This window comes from Suricata suricatta, chromosome 13 (genome assembly GCF_006229205.1).
Source record: "Suricata suricatta isolate VVHF042 chromosome 13, meerkat_22Aug2017_6uvM2_HiC, whole genome shotgun sequence".
NCBI classification, from domain to species: Eukaryota; Metazoa; Chordata; class Mammalia; order Carnivora; family Herpestidae; genus Suricata; species Suricata suricatta.
In genome coordinates this window covers 9882212-9905655 of record NC_043712.1, presented here as the reverse complement: position 1 = coordinate 9905655, position 23444 = coordinate 9882212, and the positions used below count along the sequence as shown (strand labels likewise).

At 37.2% G+C, this 23444-nt stretch overlaps 1 protein-coding gene across 2 annotated transcripts in view; it reads right to left on the bottom strand.

Moving 5' to 3' along the window:
- NR6A1 (nuclear receptor subfamily 6 group A member 1) overlaps positions 1–23444 on the bottom strand; it is a 215697-nt gene that overhangs the window by 166540 nt on the left and 25713 nt on the right. For both annotated transcript variants that reach the window (XM_029919824.1, XM_029919825.1), the window contains exon 2: positions 13778–13819. In XM_029919824.1, the coding sequence (XP_029775684.1) occupies positions 13778–13819 (42 nt within the window). The remainder of the gene's footprint in view (positions 1–13777; positions 13820–23444) is intronic.

Here is a 23444-nt window from a genome sequence, read left to right as displayed (position 1 = left end):
TGTGATACTGGCATAAAAACAGACACACAAATGGAACAGAATACAGATGTCCCTGAAATACATTCTCCCATATATGGTCAACAATTTTCAACAAGTATGTCAAGACCATTGAATGGGGAAAGGACAATCCTTTAGAAAACAGTGATGGCAAAATTGAACATCTACATGCAAAAGAAAGTACATGGACCTTCCACCACATGTTCAAAAATCATCTCCAAACAGATCAAAAACCTAAATGTAAGACCTAAAAGTCTAAAACTTTCAGAGGAAAACACAGGGAAACGATTAATGATGTTGGATTTGGCAGTGATTTCTTGGATATGACACCAAAGGCACAGAAAAAAAGGTAAGCTGCACTACATCAAAATTAAAAACTTATGGGAGAATTTTTTGCAAATCATGTATCTGATACAGGTTAATACCAGAATAAAGAACTTTTCTGACTCAAAACAACAAAAATGTATTTAAAAACAAAAGACTTAACTAGGCATTTCTGCCTTCTTATACAGACATATACAAATAGCCAATAAGCACATGAAAAGATGTTCAATATCATTACTCATTAGAGAAATGCAAATCAAAACCACAACAGGGTATCACACCCATTTGGATGGCTACTATCAAAAACTCAGGAAATAACAAGTGTTAGTGACGATGCAAAGAAATTAGAACACTTGTGCACTGCTAGTGGGAATATAAAATGATGCAGCCACTATAAAAAAAAAACAAAAAAAACAGTATGGTGGTTCCCCAAAATATTAAAAATAGAATTACCATATGATTCAGCAATTCCAGTATTGGGTATATACCCAAAAGAATTGGAAATAAGGACTCGAAGAGATATCTGCACATTCATATTTGGAGCAGCGTCATTCACAATAGCCAAAAAGTACACCTTACACGGCGATCCAAGTGTCCATCAACAGATGGATAGACAAAATGTGGTGGTTATGTACAACAATATTATTCAGCCTTAAAAAGGAAAAACTGATACATGCTATAATATGGATGAACCTCAAAAACATTATGCTAAGTAAAAGAAGCCATATACAACAGGACAAATACTGCATGATTCTTACGTAAGATACCTGGGTAGTCAAATTCACAGAAACAAAGTAAAACAGTGGTTGCCAGAGACTAGGAGAATGGGGAAATGTTCATGGGTACAAGCTTTCAGTGTTACAAGATGAAAGAGTTCTGTGGGTAGATAGTGATGGCTACACAACAATATGAATGTATTTAATAGGACTAAACTGTACATTTTAAAAATGGTTAAGATGGTAAAAGTTATGTGTATTTTATCACAACTTTTAAAAACAAAAGGACAGGGGTGCTTGGGTGGCTCAGTTGGTTAAGTGTCCGACTCTTGGTTTCAGCTCAGATCATGATTTCACGGCTCGTGAGTTCAAGCCCCGCATGAGGCTCTCTGCTGTCAGCACAGACACTCTGTGCACACAACCTCCACCCCTGGTCTCTCAAAAATAAACATTTAAAAAAATAATAAAAGGAGAAAAAAACTATCGCTAACAACATATTTGAAAGTGAAATGTTGACTTCTTTCTCCCTAAGATCAAAAACAAGACAAGAATGTAATTCTCACTTTTATCTATTAAACTGGAAATCTTCACCAATGCAATAAGGTAATAAAAACAAACAAAACTCATAAACATCAAAAGGAATAAGTAAAATTGTCTTTATTCACAGATGTACACATAGAAACTCTCAAGGAATTTATTTTTAAAACTTACCAGAACTAGAAAATACTCTTAACAATGTTGTAGGATACAAACTCGACATACAAAAATTAACCGCTTTTCTATACTAGCAACAAACAATGGTAAAATAACATTTTGAAATAATACCATTTACTATAACATTTAAAAAAAAACATAGTACTTATGGGTCAGTTTAAAGAAAGATATACTAGATCTCAACACTAGCCTTTTAAAGACCTGCTGAGAAAACAAAGAAGTTCTAAATATGTGAAAAGAGATACTAAATTCTAGAGGATTCAATTCTAAAACGACAACTCTCCCCAAACTGATAGGACCAATGCAGTCCAATAAAAAAATCTCAGGAGGCCTCTTTGTTTAAAAAAGAAAACACTGACAAGCTGATTCTAAAATCTATAGGGAAATGAAAACAAAACATCCTAGAATAGCCAAAATAGTCTGAACAAATTTAAAAGAAAAATGGAGTTGGAGCACTAACACTACCTGATCTCAAGACTGACTACAAACCTACTGTATTCAAGACACTGAAACACTGGTGAAAAGATAAACAGATTAATGGAAGAGAATAAAATCTATAAATGGATCCACACATACAAAATATCAATTTTTTGGCAAGTACATCAAAAATTCAATGAGGAAAGTCTTTCCAACAAATGGCACTAAAACAAATGAACATTCATATGAAGACTGACCTCTTTCTCACACCATACAAAAAATTTAATATGAGATGGGCTCAAGATATAAATGTAAAAACTAAAAACAGAGTTTCTAGTAGAAAACACAGAACACCTTTGCAACCTCAGGATAGGCCAAGATTTCTTAGAACACAGAAAAGCATTAGCCATAAAAGAAAAATTAATAAATTAAACTTCCTAGAAATGTAAAACTTCTGTTAATCGAAAAAACATATTAATAAAGTAGAATGGAAAGCCACATATTGGGAGAAAATATTCACACCATGTATTTGATGAAGGACTTGTATCCTAAAAAGAAACAAACAAAAAAAAAACCAAAACAAAAAACCCACAACTCAATAATAGGACAGACAACATGATTTCATGATTTTGTTTTAATAGTCAAAAGACTTTGAATAGACACTTATAAAAAGATGATATGTGAATAGCCCATAAGAGTATAAAAAGTGATCAACACAATCAAGTCATTAGGGAAATGAAAATGAAAAACATCAGTCCCATTAACATGCTCACTATAATGACTAAAACTTAAAAGCTGACAATACCAAGGGCACCTGGATGGCTCAGTCGGTTAAACGTCTGACTTCGGCTCAGGTCATGATCTCACAGTTCATGAGTTGGAGCCTTTCGTCGCACTCTGTGCTGACAGCTCCAGGCCTGGAGTCTGCTTCAGATTTTGTGTCTCCCTCTCTGTCCCTCCACCACTTGCACTCTCTCTCTCTCTCTCTCTCTCTCTCTCTCTCTCAAAAAGAAATATTAAAGGAAAAAAAAGTTGACAATACCATATGCTTGAAAGGATGTAGAAGTGGACTTATACACTGCTAGAACTGTAAAATCTATGAACAATTTGGAAAACTAGCAAGTTCATAAAGCTTAAACTTACATCTACCATATGGCCCTACAATTTCTAGATATATCTCAAAGAGAAATAAAAACAAATATCCACAAAAACCTTGTAAAAGAGTTTTCACAGCTGCTTTGTTTATAACAGTCAAACACTAGAAACAGCCCAGGCATCAACAGGTGTACAGCTAAACTGTGATATCGTCAATGGAATACTACTTAGCAATAAAAAGAAATGGATGACTAAAACCTGGAACATGGAAAAGTCTTAAACATTATGCCTGGAAAGCACTAGACACAAAAGAGTACCTGTTATATGATTCCATTTATATAACATTTTAGAACACGTAAAACTAATCTATCATGAGAAAAATCAGAAATTACTGCTTCTTGAGGCAGAATCATGGAACCAACTGAGAAAAAAGCATAAAGCAATTTTCTGAAAGAATGGCAATGTTCTATATCTTGACAGAACATGGATTACAGAGGTACGTGCTTTGTAAAAAGTGCTTAAGCCTTATACTTACTATCTGTGCATTTAACTGTATGTAAATCATACCACTATTTTAAAAAGATAAAAAGTTTATTGTTTTTGTAATCACACAAGCTCCAGCTCTGCCAGTTACCAGCTGTGTGGCCTTGGCCAAGTGTGAAACTGTCAGTGTCTTCATCTGTAAAATGGAGGGAACAAGAGTTGAGAACAACATCATAAGAGTTGCAAGAATAAATGAGAGAATGTTTCAAAACCATTAGCATACCAATAAATGCTCACTAGATATTAACCAAAAGAATTAGAAACCCTTCATCACATAAATCAGCAAACAGGATTGGCTAGAGCAGCTAGATGCTGGACAATTCACATATATATTATCTCACTTATTTTTTAAAGACAACACCTAACAGGGATTATTACTGTTTTGTGAATAAATAAACTGAGCTTCACAGGATTCCAATGGTCACTGGGCAAGAAAGTGGCAAAAGCCAAGATGCAAACTCTCACTCATGTTTTTTTTTTGTACCATGCTATCTTCCATTCAAGGTCATTTTCAGCAGTGTAATCCTGCAACTGCCAGGATAACAAAATCAAATGAGAAGTTATTAAGGCTCCCTTTATCCTGGATAGTGTGGTAGTGACAAGCCTGATTCTGAAAAGCAGGCCAACTTTGACAGCTGGATTGTGAACAGAGGGAGAGCTGCAAGTAGAAGTTGGAAAACACTGCTCCAGGCTCCTCCCCTGTTCTCAGGCGTCGAGATGGCTCCTGCTACTTAAGGATACGGACTCCTTTTCCTTAGAGCAATTTCAAGACCAGAGATTTCTGAATGTGAAAATCTGTAATAAGTGGGAAGCTAGAATGTAAGTGGTTCAATTTAACTTGGCAGAACAGCTTTGGAAACTTGCTGGCTAAAATGAGAGATTTTTTTTTAACCTATCTTTTTTAATACAAGAACTTTGTTAGAAAAAAAAAAAATAGGAGCGCCTAGGTGGCTAAGTCAGTTAAGCATCTGACTTCAGCCCAGGTCATCTCACAGTTCATGAATTTGAGCCTGCGTCCGGCTATGTGTTGACAGTTCAGAGCCTGGAACCTACTTTGGGTTCCATGTCTCCCTCTCTCTCCGCACCTCCCCCGCTTCTCTCTTTCAAAAATAAACATTAAAATTTTTTTTAATTAAAAATAATTAAAACACAGAATTACTGAAAGTTACCCTGTGATCCCATTCGCCCAGATAATACAGTATTAAACAGTTCAGTATATCCTCTTCCAGACTAAAATCTGCTTTCTCCTTAGCAATTCTATAGTAGTAAGTATTCCATTGAATGGATTATCACAACCTATTAAACTATAAGTCCTCTATTAAATTTTGAGCTCTTTCTGTTTTGTTTTTGCTATTATAAATGTTGAAAGGAACATCTGTGACTATAATTTTGCTTACCTGTCATTTCTTATAGGATAAAATGACTGAGACATAAATTGCTAAATCCGTAATTTTTAATTTTTAAATTTTAAGCTGCTAAATCTGTTAAAGTAAACCTGCACATTCTCAGCTTTGACAGATATTAGATTATACTCATAATAGTTTCCATTTTCCCACTCCTTCATCTGCACTAACAATTATCAGTCTTTAATGTGGGAGCTACAACTCAAATGCCTAAGAAGACTGGCAGGAGACATAAATGGGTGGAGGAGGCCATCTGGGTCTGTGACAAACCTGACAGTGCATGCTGAGGTCAAAAGGGTAGCCACTATTCTGTTCCAGCCAACAGATGCCATGTAGAAATCTAGGCCCAACTTATCAAGAAGGCCAAAAATTCAAAATTTTTATGAAAATCTTACAAGTCCTTACTTATTTAAATATACGGTTAGTCAAAATACATCTGTAGACCAACTGCCTTTAGCACATGGAATTTTGTATGAAGATGAAAAAATATAACACCGTATTGTCACAATGAAACTTATTATTTATGCAGCGTGTTTTCCTATGCTTACCAACAGAGGATGTATTTATTTAGTTCTGGTTTATAGTGACTGTGAGCACCCTTCAAAGAAAGATGCTTATTTATTTTTTCAGATTCACATCTACAACAAATATTAGACCAAAAAAAAAAGATAGAAAGATGTATAACTTCAAGTATACTAAAGAGTAGTCAGAATTGATCAAAGTGTGCCCAGAAAAGGTATACAAAGACTCTTGAGACTGAGTTGCTATTCTTGTCCCAGCATACTTAGAGCATCATGAAATTTTTAGAGAAAATACTAATTTGTAAAACTATGCATAACTCTGAAGAAGGTGGCTTTAATAATCTAGTGTTCCCCTCCACCATCTGGTACATTTGCCTAACAGCATATTTTGTTGGATGAGACATCAAAAAAGGGAGAGAAGAATTCCCATACATCTCCTTTGGGATCATATACTGCATTTAAACACTTTCAGCCTTTTTTAATGAAATAAAGCACAGGTTTGTACAAATCTCTCTGTTTTCAAAATGTTACTGCAATACTGCTTCCATAGAAACAATTTCGGCAACGTAGTTAGCTTTACTTTCTTCTCATTCCTTCTTAGTCATCCATTGCAAATCTCCAGTCCCAGATGTTCCAGCATTCCCTACATCCACCAGAGATAATGGCAGAGATCCATGACTACCCAAGGACCCAACAACAGCCTTTGAATGCAACTATCTTTTCATCAATTGTAAACAAGTCCTAAACTCTTGGCTCCATAGGAAGTCCCTACCAAGTCAGTATAAACTCTGTAATAGGGGCAGAGGTCAAGGGGATGAGAGCTCAGACTAAGCTCTGAATCTCATCCCACCCCTACCCTGTTCAAAAGAATCCTTATCAGAAGAGAACTCCCTAGCAAAAGGCCACATTCAGAGACCTGATGTAGTAGTGATCTATCAGATTCAGCTGAAGCTTTGGAAACAGGCTCTTGGAACAGTTATGAATATGAAATATCTAAATCACTAACAAAGTGTTATGAAGGAAAGAGGATCTGGGACATAAAGGGTGAAACAAGAAAGATTTGTGAATTTATCTTCATTTGTTTCAGGAAAGAATCTGTCTAACAAATAGTGGACTAATCTGAACTTGAGCCACAGAAGAAATCTCTTTGGGAACCTATTCCATAGTGAATTATCCTATTTTGTGTCCAAAATCATTCTAATTATATGCAAAAGAGCCCAAATGACACTCAGAAAACAGTGTATTCTTTTGTATACAAAAAAGTCCATTATAAAGAAGTCATTAGACTGTTTAAAGTTTTCCCATTAGCCTTGGAGATCTGCCACACTCAAGAGAGCTAGAGACGGAACAAGAGGAAAAACAACAGCTCTCAAACTTCAGATACTTCTCCATTATGTATTTTGGGGTGAGCCTTTAACCTCTCCAGGCCTCAATGTTCTCATCTGTAAGATAAGAATAGTATATTTTTACACAAGTTTTATGAGTGCTTGCATGGGAAGCACCTAATGTGTAATAAGTATTAGTTATTAGTGGTAGTAGTAGCCACATATTATCAAGTTTTGTGCCTATCTTCCTGACTAAACCAAGCCCCTTGGGGGCACGAACTGTGTCATAGTTTGGCACACACATCAAAGGGAAAAAGGGAAGAGAGGGAAGAACAAAGGACTAGGTATTACAAAGTCAAACTTAAAATTACATAATTTTATGTGATATAATCCTTCTCACTCTTACTAAATACATGCAAAGTGCCTGGCACATTAAGGGATACCCAGTAAAGGTTAATTTTCCTTCCTTCCTTGGTCTCTAACACACCGCCTTAAATTCACGTGGGCTTATATAAACAGTTTTCTAAGCTCAAAAACTCTGACATATAGTTAGTTTGACAACTAAGAACGAACCCATTAAGACATGGTACAGAATATTAGAATTTTGACCAGATTCTATGGGTACTCTAGCTGAGATCCCAAAACACCTGAGATGAAGCAAAACCAGAGGAAGCTAATGATGTTAGCCCGTTTTATTCTGAAAGTGCGTTTAATATTGCCTATTCCTCCCCTTTTCACCAATGGATCCCTGTTTGGTGGGTATCCATCAGTATGGCAAGAGAGGGCAAAGATAAATTTTCATATCTTTTCTTTAAATGCTCACTTATCTATAGCTAGATCTTTGTTCAGTGGGGGGGAAATATGTAGGTTATATATTTACATAGATTTATAATATATAATATGTTTATATATTACATATAGATATAATATAAATATATGTATATATTTTTAAGTTTGTGTCAGCAAGAAGCCCAAGTATGCAGTGTTTTTAAAATAGTAATTGGAGGCACCTGGGTAACTCAGTAGACTGAGTCCGACTTTGGCTCAAGTCACTATCTCCAATTCGTGGGCTTAAGCCCCATCGGGCTCTATGCTGACAGCTAAGTCTGGAGCCTGCTTCAGATTCTGTGTCTCCCTCTCTCTCTGTCCCTCTCTCCTGCTTGTGCTCTCTTTCTCTCTCAAAAATAAACATAAAAAAATTTTAAGGGGTGCCTGGGTGGCTCAGTTAGTTAAGCGTCTGGTTTTGGCTCAGGTCATGATCTCAGAGTTCGTGGGTTCCAGCCCTGCGTCAGGCTCTGTGCTGACAGCTAGCTCAGAGCCTGGAGTCTGCTTCAGATTCTGTGTCTCCCTTTCTCTCTGACTCTCCCCTGCTTGTGCTGTCTCTGCCTCTCAAAAATAATAAAGAAAAAAACCCATAAAATTTAAAAAATCTTTTTAATAAAAATATAGGATAAGATAGTAATAGGGACAGTGCCTGGGTGGCTCTGTTGGCTAAGCATCTGACTTCAGCTCAGGTCATAATCTCACAGTTCATGAGTTTGAGTCCCATGTTGGGCTCTGTGCTGACAGCTCAGAGCCTGGAGCCTGCTTCAGATTCTGTGTCTCCCTCTCTCTCTCTCTCTCTCTCTCTCTCAAAAATAAACATTTAAAAAAAACAATAAAAATAAAATAAAATAGTAATGGGGGCGCCTGGGTGGCTCAGCAGGTTGAATGACCAGCTTTTGATTGATTTCAGCTCAGGTCATGATCTCACGGTGTATGGGTTTGAGTCCTGCATCAGGCTCCACACTGATAGCTTCACAGCCAGCTTTGGATTCTCTCTCCCTCTCTGCCTCTTTCCCACTCACATGTTCTCTCTCTCTCTCTCTCTCTCTCAAATAATCATTTATAAAAATTAAATAAAACAAAACAATAATGGTCAGGTTTTTAATTGTACAAATTTTTCCCCAGCATGAGCATGGTACTGACCAAAGAGTGCATAATTTGAGTATGTGTTTTAAATAAGCAGAGGATTAACTTCGTTAGTTTCCAAAGAGGTTAAATAAATGGACTGGCAGATGGTCACTTGGGAGGTTACCTACTGCTGTCTGGGGGATGGGGACCAGAACACCCTAACAGTCAACCAGATGGTGAAGAACAGTCCTAGCCAAAGTAGTCAGCAATATATGAGCTCTGTCCCTCTGAGGGAACTATTTACTTGAAGCAGTAACTTAACACCTGCTAACATCTGGAATGATATATCTTTGTGTCATTAAAAAACACAGGCTAGTTTAATTGAATAAAGTGCCGTTACAACAGCCACTAATATAGAAAGACCAAGAATCTCAACATTATGCAACACAGCCTAGAATAGCACACACTAACAGTGTTTACCATTTGCAAAGCATTGTTCTAAATGTAAATGTGTGTGTGTATTACTTCATTTAATCCTCACAACAGCCCTGTAAGAGGAATACATTTTTATTGTCCCCATTTTACAGATGAAAACACTGAGGTCCAGAGATGTTAAATAACTTAGCAAAGATATTACAGAGCTAGTAAACACTGAAGCCAAACAGAACCTAAGCAATCTTGAACCAGAGACCACATTTTTTTTTCCTTTTTTAAGGTGGGCTTCACACCCAGTGTGGAGTCCAACACAAGGCTTTAACTCACCACCCTGAGATCAACATCTGACCTTAGACCAAGAGTTGGACACTTACCCAACCATGCTACCAGACACCTCTCCCATGCTCTTAATTCAGAAGAGTTTTGGTTTATATGTTAAAGGGTTCATTTGAAATGCAGAGAAAAATTTATACAAAAACATGTTTACTGTGGCATTACAGAATGTAGAAAAACCTTCCGGAAACAACCTAAATGTCCAACAATAGGAGAATGGTTAAATAAACCATGGCAGTTATTCCCTTACATAAAATAATATTCTTCCATTAAAAATATTTATGAAAAAGGGGCACCTGAGTGGCTCAGCTGAGTAAGCATCTGACTTTGGCTTGGGACATGATCTCACGGTTTGTGGGTTCAAGCCCCGCGTCAGGCTCTGTGCTGTTGACTGAGAGCATGGAACCTGCTTCAGATTGTGTGTCTCCCTCTCTCTGCCTCTCCCCTACTCACTCGTGCACTTTCTCTCTTTCTCAAAAATAAACATTAAAAAATTTTTTTTAATATTTATGAAAAATATTTCATGACTTGGACTAATGCTTACAATGTAACAATGGGGAGCGGGGACAAGATACAAAGTTATATCCATATTATGACTCCTCATTATGTAAAAAACAGACAAGCTAGAAGAACATAATCTCAAATAAGAAACAACGGTTATTTCTGTGTGGTGCTACCAGGGGGTTTATATTTTTCTTTTAGTGTTTTCTACAATGACCATGCATTATCCTCTACTATCAGTTTTAAACAAAGGCAATTTTTTTCTTTTAATCAAGCTGTATGAAGATCCTCAAGCAGTTGGTAAAAATAGCTAAAAAGCTTCTAATCTGTCTAACTTGAAGCAGTTACTTTCCTTAGGATAATACCCTTTGAACTTCAAACAACATGGTCAGCACATACCAGAAAGAATGCCCATTTTCAATTTTGGAAACTGAAGTAAAATATGAGTATTTTCAATTGTGATCAATAATTATTTGTAGGCTTATTTTACAAAAGAAATGGATTTAACTCAGAAGGACTTTGCTGAAATAGATAATAAGGAACAAAAGTTTGACTGAGGAGGAAGAACAGCTGTTGCTAATCCAACTATTTACCCTTTGACCCTCTATCTGGCCAAAAACTGAACAGTATCAATTGTTTTCCTGTATTATGTGCTGTTTACAATCCCTGAGAGGCATGAAAGGAATTAATAATTTAGCCTAGAAAGCTGACAGCCTTTATTGGGGAGCCCCTTGTCTATGGCACAGAAATCAGAGCAAGTAGCTGTCCTAAAGTCATAGGTCCCTTTACTGTTCCTGTTTTATAGCCTAATTGGCCGCCGAACATAAATCAATTATTTCTCCTGTTTTAAGCAACAATGACTTCTATTCTCTAACTTCCCTTGTATCAAGTCAGTCCTTGTTCTCTTGAGTTTTACAACTATACGGTAAACACGACAGTTGAGGAAAAACCTAGGGGAGCAGAGTAGACTGGGGTTATTTGGAAACAGAAGCACAGAAAGGTTATGCTGTTTTGAACTTTTCTTGACCTCTGACTGCCCTTGTCCCTAGCTTATGCTAATGGGCAGGGCACAGAGATGCTTCTTGTAGAAATGAACTTAGCCTGAACCTGTGCCATAACATTGGACTCCAAGAAGCCCAGGAATCATAAGAAGGCAGCCAGAGTGAGTGTGAACAGCTACCCATATTCTAAGCCTAGCTACCCATCTGCTCTAGCATAGAAAAAGTTAAAAAAAAAAAAAAGCCATTTGAATTGGACGAAGTCAGTTTTTCCTCAACTGTTTCCACCACACCCTACCTGTTGTCCCAAACTTGCTGTCTACAACTACTGCCAACCACAATGAGAAATCAGCAACAATGGCATCTCCTTTCCAAAAAAAAAAAGCACATATGAGCAGGCTTTCCCAAACAGGAATTTGAGGGGTAGGGGAGACACTGGGGTCTCTCAATTCCAAAGAGGCATCACAGAGAAATCCCTACTGTTCTCAATCTAATGTGCAAAAGTCATGCGGCATTAACATAGGAGATGTTATTCCTTCCCAGTCAGAAGACATGGAGTTTGCAGTTTCAACATTCATAACCAACTTAAGCACATAGAGTCCCTATCACTGTGTAGGGCTGGGCATGCTCATTTGAACCCCAAAGGGCTAAGACAGATATGAATTTTTACTTCTGTCATTTGTTATTATACTATTAGGTAATATTATTTTATAAAAGAGAAAGGAGTAACTAAAAAAAAAAAAAGGGAGAGAGAAAGAGGAATAAGATACTACTAACTTCACAAAGATAATTTGGGGATTATTAAGAATACTGCCCACAAAAGCTAAGTACAGTTTTTAAAAGAAAAGCAATTTTTAGGTAACTCCTATTCTGCACTGATATATAAAATTATGATTTATTATCTGTTCATTTTCATGAAATGGAGAGGTGTGTAAATCACCATATATGGCTAGAGATTCTATGCAGAAATGTTAAATAATTTAGGATTACTTGGCCCAAAAAGAAAATTAATTCAATAATAATCTTAATGAGGACCTTTCCTGGAAGATGGGCATGAGCTATTTTCAACTGCTATTAAATGCAGAAAAGGAGAAGAATTTTGATTATGTGCTAAATTCGAGATTTAAAAAAATGCTTTTTCAAGTAGTTCCAGACAAGAAAATACTTTCCAATGGACTGTTAATACATGAGGACTGGACCTAGACTTATCTGTTTGTACATCTCTGGAGCCTAAAACTGACCTTGAAGTAGAGAGAGCAAGCAATGTTTAACACAATTCTCAATTATCTAGCACACTTCATGTGCAGTTCTGCCTGAAAGATTTCTGGGCATCTCAATGTCCCTCCTAATGTTCAAAAATTCATGAAAGGACCATGACTCAATAATTGATATTTTCCTCCTCCTGAATGAAGGCTATTCATAAAAGAAGGGCAAAGAGAAAATATTATGTTCACTCACAGATACTGGGATGTCAGGGCATACAGCACAAACTACCTGCAGCTGACTAAACTTCACAATTTCTAGAAAGACAATTCTATTTTCCCGGTGTTTGATTAGCATTGTGTGACTTATTTTGTTTTGTAATTACTACGTATGAGTTAAACAGACATGAATTTTTATACTGTTAAGGTGTATAGGAAAAATATATGAAAAGGTCCACACCCTCAGAGAGCAGATATTAGCTAGGATGGTGAGAAGGTAAACTTCACCACTTACCTCAACAGCAGATTGGTGACAAAAAGCCAGTCTTGTGACCCTAAAAAGTACTATAGAAAGTTCTAGAACTAGAAAAAATAACTTTAAATCATTTCATGAATTCTCAAGTCTGAATTATCATTTGAGCTTTTGGCATTATAGCTATATAAGGTCTGTATATCTGGATATTCCCATGTCCTATTTCTAATAGCTAGAACCATATTGCCAAGTGGTGTATGCCACATTTTGAAAGCACTAGAAACACAGATGATTATGATCAAGACAGAATCCTGAAAAACATCATTTAATTAGACCTTGAAATGGTCACCGTCATAAGCTTAACCTTAATGCAGATAAAGGTGCTTTAGAAACTAAACTGTGGTACAAAGATTATTAATTATAAATACCTAAACCAAGAACAATCCCTCTTTTAAGCTTCCTCCCACCTGTGTCATTTCAGAAGAAAAAAGAATTATGTCAAAGCTAGTGAATACTTCACAAAAGTGGTTATAGATATATGGTTGTATGTGTGCATAAATAAAAACAATTTTTGTTGTTGGTTTCATGGGAGGGCAAAGAACAAAGAAAGGAGATTAATATTAAATAGAAATTTTTAGCAAACCAACTTTCTATTAAATGATTACATTTCTGGCCAGCAAATAATATGAAAAGAAAAGGAAAGCATAACTAGAAAAGATAAAATGCCCTCCTAATTATAAATCAAAGTGAAATAAAATCTGAATCAATAAGGCCACCAACGACAACCTTAAGTTATACATTTAAAAGTACACACACACACACACACACACACACGCACGCACGCACCCTTTTCTTACCCATAAACACTGGGGAACATTAAGAACTTACTAGTGCCTGGGTCGAGCTCTGGCAATTCATCCTGACAAAAACCTAAAGAGAGAACAACAGGGAAAAAAGATTATGGTTCATGAATTACTCTAAGGTGACTCAAAAATTCAGACTCAGAAGTCAAATTTGGTTTTGAATCCCACCTCTATTACATTTAGCTACTGTATATCCATCCCTCCCTGAGCCTCCATTTCATCATTATATTTTAAAAATGGAGAGAATAACAGCACTTACCACAAGATACTGATGAGGAATGAGTAAGCATGCCAACATTAGTTGTAATAAAAATTCATAGAAAGATTACAACTCAGTAAATATCCGTCATGCTCTACTTAACATTATCAATTATTTTCCAAAAGAAAGCAAAATACACAAAATATGAACTTATGACAAATATCAAACAATAATTTTACTTAAAATTTTTACAAATGCTGAAAATTTTACCTACACACACAAATAGAAGTATTTTCTATTAATAAGTATGCAGTTCAGGTCAGAATAAAGAACTCTAAAAGCACATTTCGGCCCAAAAAGTCTGAGCTACATTTCTGTGTGTGTGTAGCTAACATACTAAAGAGAAAACTCAGGCACAGCGAATGGCAAACACACTGTAGGTGCCCTATACAGAGCTGATGAAAGTTCTTTTTCCCGAACAACTAGCTTACTTTCTCCAGTTTGCTTTCTACTCATGCTTAGCTTAAATATCCCCTCAGAAAAGGGGCGCCTGGGTGGCTCAGTCAGTTAAGCATCTGACTTCAGCTCAGGTCATGATCTCATTGTTCATGAGTTCAAGCCCTCAGTCAGCTAAAGAATCTGACTTGGGCTCAGGTCATGATCTCATAGTTCGTGAATTCGAGCCCTGCCTGCATCAGGCTCTGTGTTGATGGTGAGGAGCCCACCTACGATTCTCTCTCTCCCCCTCTCTCTGCTCCTTCCCAACTGGCACATGTGTGCTCTAAATAACAAAACACAACACAACATAAAATAAGATTATCTCCTCAGAAAAGCTTCTCTTATCTCCTGTACCCTTGTCTCACACACAAGGTCAAAGCACCCTATTATAATTTTCTATAATACTTTGTGCACTCATCAAGATATTACTTATATCAAGAAATTATTTGTTCAATGTTTGACTCCACCCTGAAACTGTTCTACAGGAGACAGGACCTAGCCTGTCTTGTTCACAACTGTATCTGAATTACTTCACAAGCCTAGAACAAAGCTGTTCAGTAAGTATCAACTATAATATCTCAATGGTCAATTTAAAAATAATGGAGCAAAGGGGCACCTGGGTGGCTCAGTTGGTTAAGCCTCTGGCTTTGGCTCAGGTCATGATCTCATGGTTTGAGTTTGAGCCCCGCATCAGGCTCTGTGCTGACAGCTCAGAGCCTGGAGCCTGCTTCAGATTCTGTGTCTCCCTCTCACTCTACCTCACACTCTGGCTCTCTCAAAAATAAACATACATTAAAAAAAAAGAACTTTTAATAAATAAATAATGGAGGAAAAAACCAATATTTTTTTTAAAAAGGAGGCCCCTGGGTGGCTCTGTTGTTTGAGCATCTGACTTCAGCTCAGGTCATGATCTCAGTTTATGGATTTGCTAACTAGGTCTGGTTACTCAGAATCTAGGCAAGACTCTGAGAAAGGTAGCCAGATCTAGCCATTCCATTGACTTGTTCTCAGGAGATAGGATTAGATTAGCATTGTTTTACCTATCTCTTCTAAGGCCTTCTGCACTAGTGATAATCTTTAAAACCAAAAACAGCATTATTAGCCAATGGTCTCAGGGCTGGATGGAAAGAATGTAAATACAGTTACTGAAATCCATAATCCTTGTGACCATTAGAGGAATTTGTTTTAGAACCAATATAAAGAGTCCTTTCCTTGAGGGGTAGCATGTGTCTGGAATCACTGCATCAGGTACTTTACAGGCTCAAAATATAAAAGTTTCAAGAATCACAGCAAGTAACTGAAGGGACATTAGAGTTCCATCCTAGGTCTTTGAGGATGAAGTCATGAATTGGTCAGTAGTTCTGCTATAAACTATTTTTTGCTACCACTGACAGCACTGAATTGGATGGACCCTAGGGATTATTTAGTAGTAGCTCACATATGTTGAGCTCTGACTTTGTCAAGTACTATGCAGAGCCTTTACAAGAACTATCTCATTTATTCCTTTTAACGGATTAATAAGGTAGGTGCTCTTGTAATTCCAGTTTATAGCAGGTTAGGGTTAATCCTACTTGGATTATATAGACTGAGAGTATCAAAGGGTAAGTCTATAAAGAAAAATCAGGATGCTATTAACAGAAGAGGGGAGTGGTTGCTAGAAGTAACCCCAATGTCTGCTCAGTTCATTCAACACAATGGCAAAGGATATGAGTTTTTCAGAAAAAAACAGACTCCTAAGTCACATAAATACACCAACATACACCCCCCAAAACCATTTGCCTCACAGATTAGAACACCTTAAACAAATAAGGAAATGTTCTGAGACATCTAAAATCTTTGGTTACTGACTTAAAATTGTTTTTATTTTATTTTTTTATTTACTTATTTTTAAATTGTTAATTTTTTATGTTTATTTATTTTTGAGAGACAGAGCATGAGAGACAAAGAAGGAGGCACAGAGAAAGAGGGAGACAGAATCCGAAGGCAGGTTCCAGGCTCTGAGCTGTTAGCACAGAGTCCAATGAGGGGCTCAAACCCATGAACCGAGAGATCATGACCTGAGCTGAAGTCGAACAGTCAACCAACTGAGCCACCCAGGTGCCCCAAGACTTTAACTGAGAGACTTTCGAATGCTAAGCACAAACTGAGGGCTGAAGAGGGAGGGGGGAAGGGGCAGGGGGTGATGGTCATAGAGAGGGGCATTTGTGGGGAAGAGCAATGGGTGTTATATGGAAACCAACTTGATAATAAACTATATAGAAAATAAAATAAATCAATCTCAATTAATAAAAAGGGACAGACAATTCAAGGTCACTAGAGGGATCCTTAAAAAATAAATAAATAAATAAATAAATAAATAAATAAATAAAAAAGGAGAGACAAAAAACACAGGTCAGTTCCTAAGAGGATATATATCACCAAGTCAGTGTTCTCAAAAGCAATCTGAAATTTAGTGCAAAGCTTATACTGACTTACATTGGTTTAATTTAGAAAACAGATGCACAGTGAAACAGGCATAGTTCTGAGTTAAAGTTGGATTCAAATCTGAGGCTATTTTTGTTTAATTAATACGCTAGGCCTATTTCCTGAAAGAGGGATAAAAATAATCACCTTGCTCAAATGTCCTGAGATTTGGTGAATATACATAAATTCCCTACTTTATGGCAAGTGGTCATCAATAAATGGCACTTAATAATTTTCTTTAATACAATAGAAGATCCAGTTGACAAGCTTTTCTCCAACAGACACTTGGGGAAAAGAAAAAGATCAGTGACTCCTCAATCTGTGACTGGCTACAGAGACAAATTAAAAAGTTACTGATCTTTTTCCTAGTTACCATTGTGACTATAAAGTCATGTATTTACCATAACAGGACTCTAAATAAACAAGTGTCCCTTTTTATCCAAATGTAAACAAAAGCTATGGGTAATGCCAGTAAATTAATTCTGATTACTATCTTTAAAACAGTAATTAATTGTAATCATAATGTGTCTTTTACAAAATCAAGTTAAATATTACTCTAAGAATGTTTTTATTTAACTTATGGAGGCAGCATGGTACAAGAGACCTGGATACTGGTCAGGACCATTCTCCCAGTCTATTTTGAAGCCTCAGCAGTGCACAGGCAAAAATAAGGTAAGGCTCTTAACAGGTAAAATTCCACAACTCTAATCAAACACCATATCTATCCCCAAAACAGAAAAAAAATGTAGATCCTTCATGATCTACAACGTTATCTCTTGCCTCTCACTCCATGCCACCCAACAGTATATACTCCATCCACACATGCTCTTTAGCTTCCATTCCTTTGCACACACTGTTTTCTCCACCTGAGCCCTCTCTTACCATTCTGATGTCAAGGCTCAGGTCAGGTCTCTAATCCTTTCCCCTCCTTCTCCCGAATACACTCAAGTCCAAGTTAGAAACTACAGACACAATGACAGAATCTATGAGCTTTTCAGGGACTTTTGAAGAACAAGAGGGGGAAAACTGGCTTCAAAATCCAAGAAACAAAACAGACCTGAAACTATTGAATTAAATATTAAATAAGAGATGTGATATATTTTTCACCTAGTTCAACTGCAATTCGAGTTCTATACATTGTTTTAATGTCAGATATGAAATGAAATGGGGCTCCCAGAAGGAAGTGAGGAGTCTAAATGGGCTTTGAAATTGTTCTGGTTAGTTAGGTGTTCCTACTTTGTGCTTCCATAGATTCTTGTGCTTCCCTGTCACATCATGAAAGGGCCACTGACTGTGAACTCAGGTTATAGAAAATTGTTCTCCACACTCCCCCAACAAAAAGCTAAAATTTTTTTACCCAGGATTTGTACTGCTATAGAAGTCATTCGCTGATCCTTTCTGCTTATTCATATCATTTTCCCATCTGCTTTGCCTCCTCTGATCATGACTAGGTCCCCAGTGAAACTTTCATCCTTCTTTCAGTCAGATCTGGTCTCAGGCCCAATTATATCCCAGCCCCAAAGCCGAGACATGTCCCTGGTTCCAAAAAAGGCTGCTTAGTAAATGTTGAGGAACTGCTTCTTTCTCCAAAAAGCAAGAGTACTAAATGACAATGCCACCACAACGAATTTCTTACCATAATATCAAATACTGAGAGAAGTTTCACTATTCTTTGCTAAAGATGTCTACAACAGCAATGTCCAATAGAAATTGATACAATAATGAAAATGTTCTCTATTTCTACCGTCCAGTACACTAACCACTACTTGGAAGCACTCTGAATGTTGACTAGTGTGACTAAGAAACTGAATTTTAAACTTTACTTAATTCAAGTAGTCACATAAGGCTAGTGCCTATTATGATGGACAATTTAAGACTAGAAAAAAGTCATCCCTCCTTTTAAATTTGTAATGCCACCTTTCCAACTGTTTGTTACACCTTCAAAGAAACTGAAGTATAGAAAGGCTTAGGATAGTGTTATTTACTATTCAATTTCCAAGTATCTACATTATCAGAAAAATAATTCCATCAACCTATAAATACACTTATTCTTTCAAATGTTATTAAGTACATGCCCACACTGTACAGATAGATGGGGAGAGATGAACAAGATGCAACTGGGAATTAATGCAGAGTAGTAAGTAAGAGCATAAATTTTGATTTCAGAATAGAGTTCTGGCACCATAACTAGTCTGTTAGCTCAGGAAGTGACCTTACCTCTCTGAGCCAATTTCCTCATCAACAATTGTTATGAGGATTCAATGAGATAATACAATTAGGTCAGTGAAAAGTGCCTGGTAGCTGTGATCAGTATTAGTGACAGAGGAGATCAGCAACCATGGGGCTAGAAGCATGTGGAAGGAATAAGCATTCACCAAACATGGCTATCTGAGAAACATATGCAGAGAAAGCTGTATGTAAAAGGCATGAACAGAGAGGAGAAACAGAAATGTTATCTCATAATTTTATTTGACTAAAGCCTCAGCCAGGACCATATCATAAAGAATTTTAACTGCCATACAAGGGGATTTTGGGACTTTTATTCTGTAGGCAACAGAGTCATTGAGGAAAGGAAATATTACGTGTACACCTAGGAAATTTGTCAGTGCTAGCCGAACTCTGATTATTTCTATCAGTGGCTCTAAAATTTCAACCAAGAAACTAAAAGCACAGGAATTTTTTAAAAACTTAAAAACTTAAAAAAAAAAAAAAGAGCTTTGTGGGAGTAGCCAACATAAACATGGTAAACCATGCACAGCTTCTAAATTCCAGGAACTCTTTCCATTTTTTCAGGGTTCCTGCCCAACTCCATCTTCTAGGCTCCTTTTGGTACAATGAATAGATTGGATAGAGGTTGAGAAGAAATGTGAGGTTTTGGGGGGAAGGGTAGAGGTAAACAAACATTAGCTGGTCGGACCACGGCCTGCCCTACAACCAGCCCTACAACCAGGTGTGCAACCTGTAAGCTAACCCCAGACCTAACAGATACTGACACAATTTTCTTTGGACTGACTGAGCACTAAATTCACATCTGCCTCTTTGCTTTCTATCCAGTGAGCGGGGTGCCACTTGGGCCATTAGCTTTTGTTTCTCATAGGCAACCTGAAAAGCCATACTTCAGAAATAATAGAAAGTGCTTTTGCATGCAGGGACAGAGCACCACAGGTCCACACAGCAAAGCTGGCTGACTGAGTGAGCTTCAAGTCTTATTTCCCTTTCTCTGCCTACAAATGTCAAGGTTACATTTTTAAAACTGCAACAAAAACAATGCCCTTTTCCTAATGTAATTTAATGTGAAATCTTAAGGGCAAAAAAGTAGTGGGGGGAAGCGAAGCCAAAGATTCTCAATTATATAACCTATTGTACCTACATATTTGCTCAGCTTAAATAGTTGCTTCCAAGAAGGGTCTACATTTCTATGGAAACATTAATAACTTCCATCTAATCAACCTGCATCACCTTTCATCAGGCTTCTAGTTTTGTAATTATAGCCTTGAAACTAGGCTAAAGGCAGAAAAGCTAGCCCAGTATGATGACATTTCAATTTTACAACATTTTGAAAAACAAAACAGTACACATAGCTTCAAGGCTGTGGCTACAGAATCAGAAGATGAAAACGGTTTAGGAAGGCCATTCGGTCTGAGGAGTTAGAGGTCACTATGTTTCTGTGGAAATATAGTACAGGCATTTCTCAGAAAATTGCAGGTACTGATGAGCCTCTGACATTTTTCATTTATAATTTCTGGTTCTCTAAAGTAACAAAGGGATTATTGATAATTGTTCATTCGGCCTAAAGAAATTTCTAAATGCGTGCATATAAGAAAATATGTAAAATAACCTGTCAGTTGCCATTTACTGAATCTTTACTATATGCCAGGCAATGGCTTGATGCTTTGCATGAATTCATACTTAAAGTAGCTACTATTTTATCTCCATCTTTTTTTTTTCAATGTTTACTTTGTTTTGAGAAAGAGAGAACAAGCAGGAGAGGGGTAGAGAGAGAGGGAAACATAAAATCTAAAGCAGGCTCCAGGCTCCAAGCTGTCAGCACAGAGCCTGACGCAGGGCTCAAATCCACAAACCATGAGATCGTGATCTGAGTCAAAGTCAGACGCTTAACTGACTGATCCACCCAAGTACCCCTTATCTCCATCTTGTAGATTTAAAAATTCTGTTACTTTTTATGGAAGGAGTGACGAAAGTCAAGCAAAAGAACTTGTATTCAGAGCAGCGTGGCTAAGAAATTCCTACCTTTGCAGAGTATGTGCTTTGCAACACCCAGAGAAATGGGAATTTGACATTATTTCAAAGAATAAATCTGACATGTCCACAACAGCAGGGCCTCAGAGTCCAAGAAGAAATCCACATCTTAGAGGGGTCCACTTAGAAAGCTCCTCTTGAATAATTCAAGATGTCCAAGTCAGAAGCAGCGAGAGTAACTTCACCAACCAAGTCAAATCCAAAATATAAAACTTTAAATGAATGAATAATTAGGTAATAACCAGGTGCTTTTGAAATATTTTTGGTTAGTTCCAGCAACAGTAGGGAGAGTGATGGAGACTCCTTTGTTCATTGTCATTTCAAAGACTAATTGAAGAAAAGTCTTACAGACCAAGGAGTGAGTTTGAACATGGTCAGAAAGCTTTTGAGGTCATCTTAGAAAGTACTCCATACTATCCTCAACAGATGGTTTGATGGAACAGTAGAAGTCAGCTCTGTTCGAGAAATCCATTAGTGTTAAGTAGATGCAACCAAGAGATGCCCCACCATATAAAAATAGAAAAGGGGCGCCTGTGTGGTTTCGTTAAGCTTTCAACTTCGGTTCAGGTTGTGATCTTGCAATTTGTGGGTTCAGGTCCTGTGCTGGGCTCTGCACTGACAGCTCTGAGCCTGGAGCCTGTTTCAGATTATGTGTCTCCCTCTCTCTCTGCTCCCCGTCAAAAATAAACATTAAAAAAACTTTATATTTATATGTATATACATACATGTATATGCATACACACACACACACACACACACACACACACACACACATAAAATAGGGGCGCCTGGGTGCCTCAGTCAATTAAATCTGACTTTGGCTTGGGTCTTGATCTCACGTTTCATGAGTTCAAGTGCTACATTGGTTGGGCTCTCTGCTTTCAGCACAGAGTCCACTTCAGATCCTCTGTCTCCCTCTCTTTCTCTGCCCCTCCTCTGCTCGTGCACATTCTCTCAAAAATAAACAGTTTTTTAAAATGTAAAATTATACTCCCAGCATGAGTTCAGCTATTCTGACACATACATACATGAAAAAGCACATTTTAGTCTATTTTATCCCAGTGATTATCTCTAAGTGTGGAAATTATGGCTGATTTTTCCCCTCCATTCTACTTTTCTGATTGAAAATAGTTATTATATACAAAAAATGTACATTAAAAAAGTCCTAACAATAAAATAATGACTTAATTCTCTAAAATTGACCACTTAAACTGAAGAGAAAAAACCTACCATTCTCTAAATGACTTTTAAATTACTTTTTATTAGAAACACAATTCCTGTGGGGCACCTGGATGGCTCAGTTGGTTAACTGTCCATCCGACTCTTGATTTCAGCTCTGATCATCTAATGGTTTGTGAGTTCGAGTGCCACATCACGCTGCGAACGGACAGTGAGAAGCCTGCTTGGGATTCTCGCTCTCTCCCGCTCTCTCTGTTCCTCCCCGGCTTGTGCGCTCACTCTCGCTCTTTCTCTCAAAATAAACAAACTTTTAAAAAAATAAAAGAAACACAATGCTGGGCACTAATCTTTCTGACATACTAGTTATTAATGCCTAAAGCTCAGAACCATCTCTCCTCTCCCAGCTTCAGAAATCCATGTGTATGAACAGACACTTCTCCAAAGAAGTCATCCAGATGGCCAAGAGACACATGAAATGATGCTCAACGTTGCTCATCTTCAGGGAAATACAAATCAAAACCACAATGAGATACCACTTCACATCCGTCAGAATGACTAACATTAACAACTCCGGCAACAGATGTTGGCAAGAAGGCAGAGACAGAGGACCTCTTTTGCACTGCTGGTGGGAATGTAAACTGGTGCAGCCACTATGGAAAACAATATGGAGGTTCCTCAAAAAATTAATAGAACGACCCTACAACCCACCAATTGCACTAGTAGGTATTTATCCAAGGGACACAGATATGTTGTTTCGAAGGGACACATGCACCCCAATGTTTATAGCAGCACTATCAACAAAAGCCAAAGTATGGAAAGCCCAAATGTCCACTGACGAATGAATGAATAAAGAAGACGTGGTTTATATATACAATGGAGTATTACTTGGCAATCAAAAAGAATAAAATCTTGCCATTTGCGACATCGTGGATGGAACTAGAGGGTATTATTCTAAGCAAAATTAGAGGAAGACAAGTATCAGATGATTTCACTCATAGGAGGACTTTAAGATACAAAACATGAACATAAGGGAAGGGAAGCAAAAATAATATAAAAACAGGGAAGGGGACAAAAACATAAGAGACTCTTAAAT